This window comes from Zonotrichia leucophrys, chromosome 20 (genome assembly GCF_028769735.1).
Source record: "Zonotrichia leucophrys gambelii isolate GWCS_2022_RI chromosome 20, RI_Zleu_2.0, whole genome shotgun sequence".
Classification (NCBI taxonomy): domain Eukaryota; kingdom Metazoa; phylum Chordata; class Aves; order Passeriformes; family Passerellidae; genus Zonotrichia; species Zonotrichia leucophrys.
Genome location: NC_088189.1, coordinates 9,231,499 through 9,240,832, shown reverse-complemented (window position 1 = coordinate 9,240,832; position 9,334 = coordinate 9,231,499). Strand labels below are relative to the sequence as shown.

The following is a 9,334-nucleotide window of genomic DNA, read 5'->3' as shown; positions in this document are numbered from 1 at the left end:
AGCCAGCTGAGCTGGGATTGGCCATTAGTTAAAAACAACCAACATGGACCAATCCCAGATCCACCTGTTGCATTCCACAGCAGCACATAATCATTGTTTACATTTTGTTCCTGAGGCCTCTCAGCTTCTCAGAAGGAAAAATCCTAAGGAAAGGATTTTTCATAAAAGATGTCTGTGACAAAAGGGTCATGAGACATTGGAATGGGCAGCCCAGGGAGGTGGTGGAGTCACTGTCCCTGGAGGTGTTTAAGGAAAGACTGGACATGGCACTCTGGTTTGGTTGACAAGGTGATGTTGGGTCATAGGTTGGACTGGATGATCTCAGAGGTCTTTTCCAGCCTCACTGATTCAGGGATTGTGTGACCCACCAGGCACCCACAGGCTCCCACAGCTGGGCTGGGCCCACACACCATGGAGCTGATTGACCTCAGGGGGTTGGAGGAACAAGGCAGTGCAGCCCCCAAACCCCACTGCCCCTGGTGCCCCAGGCCCTGGATCACCCTTGGGCTGCCCTGGGAACACAGGGCACAGGGGTGGGGGGTGGTTGCATGGGACGGCTGGTGGGGCAGTTTCTAGGGGCTGTTGCTAGGGGCAGTTGATGGGAGCCATTGCTAGGGATGGTTGCTGGGATAATTGGGAGGGACAGTTGATGGGATGGTTGATGGGATGGTTGCCAGGGGTGGTTGCTAGGGCGATTACTAGGGACAGTTGGTAGTGATTGTTGCTGGGGGTGGTTGCTAGGGATGGTTAATGGGACAGTCACCAGGGGCGGTTGCCAGGGCAGTTGCTAGGGATGGGTGATGGGATGGTTGCCAGGGGCGGTTGCCAGGGCAGTTGCTGGGATGATTGCCAGGGGCAGTTGCTAAGGTGGTTGCTAGGGATGGTTGCCAGGGGCGGTTGATGGGATGGTTGAGGGGATGGTTGTCACGGACAGTTGTTGGGATGGTTGTCACAGATGGTTGTCATGGATGATTGCTGGGGCGATTGCTGGGATGGTTGCCGGGTTGATTGCTAGGGACGGTTATCACGGATGGTTGTCAGGGTCGGTTGCCGGGGCAGTTGCTGGAATGGTTGCTGGGACGTTTGTCACGGGTGGTTGCCAGGATGGTTGCTAGAGGCGATTGTTGGGATGGTTGCGGGCATGGTTGTCACGGTCGGTTGTCGGGATGGTTGCGGGGATGGTTGTCACGGCCGGTTGTCACGGGCGGTGCCGGGGCGGTGCCGGGGCGGGCGGTGGCCGGGCCGTGCCGGAAGCGCTTCCAGCGGCCGGGAAGCCGTTCCGGGGCGGCGGGGCCGGGAGCGGAGCGGAGCGGGCGGTGAGCGGGGCCGGGCCGGGCTCTGCGGGCACGGGGCGCTGGGCAGGGGCGGCGGTGGCTGCAGCATCGCCCCGGGGGCGAGTGCAGAGCCGGGGGGGCCGCTGGCCCTGCCGAGACCGGGCGGCACCGCGGGGCTGGCCCGGCAGGGGTGGAGGGACGGAGGGATGCAGGGATGGAGGGATGGGGACAGCGGTGTCCCCTTCCTGGGGCTGCCCAGCTGCTCTGCCACATCCCTGGCGTGGCTGCCAGCCCCCGGCCCCCTGTCCCAAGCCGGGCTCCTCGGCCATGGATGCAGCAGTGCGGGCAGGAACAGCCCGTAGAAATTGCCCAGGCTCCATCCCGACACCTGCGGAGCCTTTTAAAAATTCCAACTTGAGCTTTCTTTGGCCTCCTACTTTGATGGAATCTTTAATTGTCAGAACTTATTATTTATTTATTTATTTCCACCCCTATAAGAAGCTAATACATATTGCTTGAGCTATTCCCGTGGCTTTGCCCCCTGCCAGTTGTTTATTTAGTGCCAGGTGAAGACACCAGCTGGGAGACACAGTGCAGCAAGAAGAAAGGTTTGGTGGCTGGTGCACGGCCCTGATCCTGCAGATGTGTTGGTTATTTATCACAGAGGGTGTTCCTGAGCCGTGGGGAACAGCCCCATCCTCTGTGGTGCAGTTTAGGAAGAGCTGCTTTAAGTGTGGCCATGGTGAGGTGGTCTGAGGAGAAAGGCAGCTGACAACCTGTGGAGAAGAAGAGATGTTATCTGAGGAATAAGTGATGAAACTGAGCTTCTTGGGGACAGGGAGGAAGGCTCCATCATCCAGAGACCTGTTGGCTTAGGTGCAAGGCAGAGCCTTTGGGCATTGTGTGAACCACTGGAGTTTTTTAAAACTGGAGTTTTGCTCAGAGTTGGGCTCCAGTGATGGCAGGAAAATCAGTGGTTCGAGGGTGTGTTTCCTGAGCAAGCAAGGACACTGCTGTAATTAGCTGGCCACAATGCCAGGTTCTTTCTGACCGTGTTTCATGGCATTCTGCCTCAAATGGTGGTGGCAGCTGCTGCCAGCCTGCAGGAGAGCTCTTGGTGCTGGTCCTGGCATCTGGATTTGTTAAGTACTAATGCCCTCAGGGGAGGTGAGCTAGAAAAGGGGAAAGGAGGAGAGAGTTGTAGAAGATGAGGACAGAGGTTTTTTGTTTTCATTGTATGTGTTTCCTTTTCCTGTTTATCTCTATGTGTTGTGTTTCAGGTGTGTGAATTGGGGTTGTCAGCAGGAGTTTGTCCTGAGGAGACTCCAGGTGAGGAATGAAGGAGCTTCCCTTCCTGCTGTGTTTGAGGCCAGGGGCAGGCATCAATAATGCTTTCCAAAGATACCCAGATGAGATAAATGCAACTCAGAGGTGATTCTGTGTCTAGGAACTGCTGTCTTCGTGAGCTGGGAGAGGTGATTTAAAAGGCCAAAGCAGTTGGGATGGGCCACATGCATGCAGGCTTTGTTCACAGCATTGAGCAGTCTTTGGCTGAGCCTGGCTGGGTCAGTGTGTCCTGACTTCATCCACAGGTCCCACACAGCCCCTGCTGACTCAGATTGAATCAAAATTTAAAACATTTTCCTTCACTGAAGTACAGACCCGGACAGGACCTCGAGAGGTCACCTATTCTTATCTCCTGGTTCAAAGGCAGAATTTTATATACCCACACCCATCCCAGGGCAGTGCTTATCTGATCTGCCCTCCTCAGTCACCAGCAGCAGGGATTCCACAGTCTCTCTATTCCAGGGACTGGCAGTCTGTGCAGTTGGAAATGTTCTCCTGTATTAAAATTCTAAATAATATTCTGTATTTCAGCTAAATGAAAATGAAATAATTATTTTTTTGTGGTTTATTTACCTCTCCCTTTGGTATGTCACCAAGTGATAGTTGCCTCTTGTGCAATGGCATTGAGTTGTTTCTCAAATTTATCAACTATTACTTTGCTGGAATTTGCCAGCTACCATCCTTCTGGACTGGGTCACACCTGCAGATTGCAACAATCTCCTCCCAGCCTGAGAAATGCAGAGATATCTCCTGCTTTGGAGATAATTCCTAGGGTTAAACTCAGCACACAAACTCAGTCACAGCCAGCTTCAGTGGTACAGAGAATTGTGACAATCAGTGAGCAGTGCTGATCCAGGGAATGCACACTGGGATCAGCCAGGTCAGGAAAACCGAGTGGGGCACTAATCACAGCTGAGTGTGATGGCATCTCAGACTAATTGGATTTCCCTTTGGGGACTTCCTGAGGCTTACTCTAGCAGTTCTGGCAGTGAGTTCTCCCTCGTTGTGAAAAGCCGTTACTCATTCATAGGACAAATTGACAACTCCATTAGCAGAAGATAAAGGGAGGAAGGAAGGATGGTCTCATGGCTGAGAAGCCTGGGACCCAGGAGATCGATATTTAACTCTGCCACAAACTACCTGGGAGGCTGTTTTAAGTTGTGTGGGGCTTAGTGTAACCAGCCATTAAAGCCACACTTAAATCTGTTCACATAACTTCTTTCTCTGCCTTCAACTGCTCTGCTTCTGTGTGGTTTAAGTTGCTGGGTTTGTACAGCATCTAAAACAACAAGGCTGTGACCACAGAGACAATATAAGTAAAAATAAGTAGTAATCAACTTGCATGTGTGATCAACTTCAGGAAGAAATTTATTCTTGCTTATTAAGCTCTTCCCTTATTGTTTCATGAGCATGGGTCATATTTTGTCTTCTCTTCACACACAAATGGCCTAATACCAGGAGTTGGGTGCTATTTTTGCAGGCAGGTGACAAACACCCAAATTAAACACAGCTTTCCTTTCCCTTTTTGTTATTGCTGCAGTAGATCAAGAGTATCTTCAAAACTCCGTGAGGGAGTCTGTCATTTTTGGGTAACAGAAAACAAATGCCAGAAAGGATGATGCAAAAAATTGCTCTGTATTTTCCCCCTTGCAGTATCCAGTGCACTGGCAATGGCTGCAGAGTTGGATTTCTCCCCACCTGAGATCCCTGAGCCCACGTTCATGGAGAACGTGCTACGCTATGGACTCTTCTTTGGGGCCATTTTCCAGCTGATCTGTGTGCTGGCCATCATCCTGCCCGTGTCCAAGTCTCACAAGGCAGTGAGTAGTGCTCTTTAATATTGATATAAATGGGCAGAGCCAGGGAAAACAGGATGGGAGGGAATGTGGAGTGGCTAATGGAGACATAGCTGCCCCTGGGATTGGTGACAGTTTCATTGTTCATTCTCCTTCCTTCCCTTTGGCTTTCCCTGCACCAGCTTGTGTCTTCTGATTTACCACCAGATAGGAAAGTCAGGAACAAATATCTGAGCCAGGATCTCTCTTAATATCAGTGAAAAAAGCAACCTGAAGCACTGACAAGGTGCTAAATGCATGTGCAGTTCCTGGTTGGAAGAGAAGGCTTTGTCCCAACCCATATCGTCATCCTGCTGCTGATTTCCTTCATTAATTGCCAGGCAGGACATCCCCTGGCAGGAGCTGCCTTCAGGACATGACTCTGGGCTTGAGTTTGTGTCTGATTTCTAGAAGCAAAGTGCAGGTGAGATTTCTGGTATATCCTAAAGGTGAGGAAAGCAGTTTTCAGGACTGACATCCCATCCTGCTGCAGTTGGCACAGGAGAAGTTGAAAGGGAAAGGTTGAGGTGAAGTTGAAGTTGAGGTGAGCTGTTCTTCTAGACTGAGGGATGTCCTGCATCTCCCTGGCTTTCTTCATTAAATAGAAAATGTCTTTGGTGCTGAGGACAGGTATTTCAGTGCTGCAAGGTGATCAGGATGCAGGTTGGGTGCTTTGATACAGATGTTCATGGTATATTTTCAGTAACAACTCAGCATGGGGAATTTTGTTTTCAGACTCTTTATTTCCATGTTTGCTCCCTCCTGTGCAGAGGAAGCCTGGAAATTTTCAACCTCTTGGTGGAAGGGAACGCCCCAGGATGAGGCACAGAGTGAAGGATGAAGTTCATAACCCAGTTTTTCCACACATTTCTTTAACTGCTGCTGTGATGTGATGCTGTCCTGCCATGGGTCATGCTCCCTCCTGCTCGTCCTGCCACAGGAACAGGCAGTTGTTGGACACCATGCCAGTGGCATTGCAAGTCTTAGAATCTTAGAATCATTCAAGTTGGAAAAGACCTCCAAGATCATTGAGTCCAACCTTTGCACTGTTACTCTGCAGCCACCAGCACTTGTCAGGATCCATCATTTCCCCAGGAAATTTTTGAGAAATACCAAAAATAGGCAACCCTATTCTTGAAAGATGGAAAGAGTGAGAGCTTTGGTCTGGAGTGGGAAACTGGAGACCAACCCCCAATTAAAATGAGGCTCAAGGACCTTTTACTGCTTACATCTGTAGTGTGCCTTGATGTTTGCATACTCTAGTGTTTATTTTTTCCATATATAAACTGTCCTCTTGATGTGCTGTCCATATGACTTGTTTACAAGACCATAAACACCACAGGCTGCCTCTCCAGATCCTGAGAATGATGCTTGAGTCTGGATAGGATATTGGGGAACTTGCTGCCTTGGAGCCTCCAACTTTGAAGTTTGGACATTAGAAGGCAGCAGTGTTCACGTTATGGCAGCAGCATTCTGCCTCCCTGAGTAACAGCCAGCTCCCTGTGCACTGATCACAGCTTTGGAAAGCCAGCCAAGTCTCCTTCCTTGGAAAGCCACACAGATGTGAGCTGTAATAGCCCAGGAACTTGAGAGACTTTGAACCAAGCCCTTTGATTAAAAGGCCACTGTCAGATGCTGCCTCCCCCTCCATTATCTGGAGTTCTGGCTGGGAAGCTTGAAACTCGCACGTCTTGCTCAGCCATTTTTGGTGTGTCCTTTTCCAGTTGGCACACTCAGGCTGAGAGAACCCAAGATGCTAAAGCAATATTTATACTCAAATGCATTTAATGAAAGGAGGCAATCTGCATGTGTGTGCTTTCTCAGAGGAGACTGGCGCTGTTCCCTTGTGTTTTCACAAGATAACTAGGTTTTATTTCCCATGGCTGCAATATTATCTCTCATCTTCTCTGAAGGAAACAAGCATCACATCTCAGTATTTTGTTAGTCCAGGTGAAGAAAGCTTTGCCTGCAATTCCCTCCTTGGATTTTAGAGGCTCTGAACTTTATATTTTTACTGCTGCTTTGGGAAATATTTTTTTGTCTTGCACATGATAGTGATTAATGTTTGGCAGAAATGCCTGCTGACTGTTTCCATGTATCCTGATGATTATATGTTATCTTTTCCTAATTCAAATAGTTTTCATTTAGTGTTGATTTTTTTCTTGCCTTCAAAGTTTTTCTTCTCCAAAGCCTGTTTTAGCTATTTAAGCTTTTAATGGCATCTCTGGTAACAAGTTGTTTCTGTGCAGAAACTCACACTCATCAAAAAGCACATGCAGAAGGAGCAGAGATGCTGCTGCTTGAGTCTCATTAAATGTGGCCTCAGTTTGACATCAATGTGTTCCAACAGAGATACCCAGCACTTGTTTCCTCTGGCTTATACTTGAATCCCCAATGCAACCTGTTAGCAAATGGTAAAAAAAAGAGTTACTGACTGTTTCTTAATTGATTCTTGTAGGACTCTGACAGTTTTGAGCCCAAGAATTCAGAGCCAGTGAAGAAGCCAAAGGCAACTGCTCCACAGATAAGCAAGAAACCTAAGAAGGAAACCAAAAAGAAACGATAGAGGTGTGACTGATGAACCTCCCAAGACCAAACAACCACCTGTAATTGTGCTTCCTCAGAGACAACATCAAAGGCAACTAACTCTCTCAATGGTTTTCTGGCATTGCCATCTTTTACTTTTCAGGGGCAAGGGAGAAGAATCTTAGAAGAGTGGAAGGGTTGGGGTTCTGCCATAGATTTCTTACAAGCAAAGAGAACTTCACATGTCCAGGACTTCATTTGACCTGATTAATGTGTCAGTCACCATTAAAGTGACTTCTTCCAGTTCTGGTGGGTAGAGAGGGCTGTTGGTCTGGCTCCTCCCTGCTGGCTGGGATTTGTTGTGAAGTCCCTGTGGAAAGTGGAGCATGAGTTTGCTGCTTTGGATACCGGTTTGTGTTGTGCTTTTTGAAGGCAGAGGGATCAAATGGATCAAGAATGCCACACTACACAGCTTTGTATTCATCTCTGTTGTCATCTAGTCTGAAATACATAGCTGCATTTTATGGCTTAATCATAATGCCTTTGTCATATTCTTTAATTCTTTAGGTAATAACTCACAGGATTCCAGACTGCTGGAGATGAAAGCTTTCATTTCCCCAGCGTGGCTGTTTCCCCACCCATGCACTCTTCCTTTCCATTCCCACCTTTGAAAGCAGGTACATTTCAGGGAGCTGAGGCTGTGGTGGGGATTGCAATGACTACAAGAATCAGGAAACAATTTGACTCTGGAAAGTGCAGAATTTAATGCCTGTGCTAGGGGAGTTGTTCTTGGAGACTTGGGAAGAGCAGGCACTGGAGAAGAGCTGCTGAGTGGGAGCCTGGTGCACTGGTGGTGTGTCAGCCTGCTCTGCCTCTCTGTGCCATGAAAAGGGATAAACCCTCCTGCCAGCTGGCTGAGCCCTGACCATGGGCCCTCTTTCAGCACAGCTGGGCATCACTGCCCCTGCAAATCCCCTCCAGCCTTCCCTGCCACAGTCTGCTCCATCTCCTCTGGCTGAGCTCCTCCTGAGGGTGAACACCTTCTCAGCCTGAGGAGATGAGGTATTTTAAGATCCAAGGAGTGGCAGGCCAGCTGTGTACCATGACTGCATGGCAGAGACACAGACACTGTGTTCCTTCAGGTTCTGGCTCTCCAGGCCCAGGGACAAGCCAGGGTTGGATTTAAATATGGCTAGACAGGGCTGGAAGGAGATAGGTGGTGACGTAGCCACGGAGTCTCTGCAGAGCAGCTCAGGCTTCCTGATGCCAGCTCACATCTTGGTTTGTTTGATCAGGAGTGAGTCAATGGGAGGAGAACCTGCTCTCTGAGGCGCACCCAGGGTTCAGAGCAGCTTTGAAGGAAGGGTTCTCCCTGGCAGGGCTGCAAGTCTGTGATCCTCTTTGCATACACACACTCCCATCCTCGAGTCACAAATGCCTGGTGAGCCCAGGTGTGTGTTCTGTAACAGCAGGTGAGCAGCACACTCACAGAAACCATCACTGCTGAGAGCAGCCACGTCCTCTGCTCACTATTGCTGGTTTTTGGGGTGACAGATGGATCCCAGAACCAGTGTGGCTCTGACTTCCCTGCTCCAGCCTCTCTGATGCTCTTAGCCAGAATGCTGGCACCAAGTTGCACTTCTTCAAATCCAGCTTGGAGTTCTGCTTTAAATTCTGCTTTTTAATTTTTTTTTGAGCTAAATGAAGGCAGTACTAGGAGGACAGAACAAAGCATGGGAGACACAAGCACTCTAAAGTTGCTTTAAGTTCTCAGTACAAAGAAATATTACAGAAAGTTCCCACGCAGATAACAAAGAACAGTGTTGTGCCATGAATTTCCATGATGGACCTGTGCTCTGTCTCTGATCTGCAGGGCAAAGAAAAGCCCTGAGTGGGTACTGCAGATCACTCTTTCCATTTTAATACATGAGAATGGTTTTATGTAAATTCCACCTTTCTGCAGGTCACCTAAAGCAGGGACTTAATGCTTTAATGGAATCACAGGACACACGTTATCCAAAATACAGAGTCACTTCTTCAGCTCTGAACCAGTTGGCAGTGAGCACTGTGTGGCTGTTACTGAAATAGCAGCTGCTACATCAATGTCCACATCCAGCTGTTTGCAGGCTGCTCACTCATTGCTCAGTAGAAATCATGGATGTTGGGGTTGGGTTTTGTTGGGGGGAAGAGGGATGAAGATAAATTCCCCAGTCTGTTCCTGACAGCTTTATACCTATTTGAATGCTCTTGTTTGCTGAACTTAGAGTCTGTAGAGATTACCAATAACCCATGTATTTTAGTTTATCCTGAAATGCGTAATAAATGCCATCAGAATCTTTGTTATAAAAGAAA

At 48.7% G+C, this 9,334-nt stretch overlaps 1 protein-coding gene across 1 annotated transcript; it reads left to right on the top strand.

The window, feature by feature from the left end:
* Nucleotides 1-1,245: 1,245 nt before the first annotated feature.
* On the top strand, nucleotides 1,246-9,334 carry MANBAL (mannosidase beta like). Its single transcript, XM_064730137.1, has 4 exons — nucleotides 1,246-1,316; nucleotides 2,555-2,603; nucleotides 4,275-4,441; nucleotides 6,915-9,334. The coding sequence occupies exons 3-4, from the start codon at nucleotides 4,292-4,294 to the stop codon at nucleotides 7,020-7,022; spliced, it is 258 nt and encodes an 85-aa protein (XP_064586207.1). The 5' UTR covers nucleotides 1,246-1,316; nucleotides 2,555-2,603; nucleotides 4,275-4,291; the 3' UTR covers nucleotides 7,023-9,334.

What these genes read in the sequence shown, in the direction of transcription:
- MANBAL (XM_064730137.1), top strand. Translation starts at nt 4,292, where the DNA reads ATGGCTGCAGAGTTGGATTTCTCCCCACCTGAGATCCCTGAGCCCACG. An exon ending in TGTCCAAGTCTCACAAGGCA is followed by an intron (nt 4,442 to 6,914) that starts GTGAGTAGTGCT and finishes TGATTCTTGTAG; the next exon opens with GACTCTGACAGTTTTGAGCC.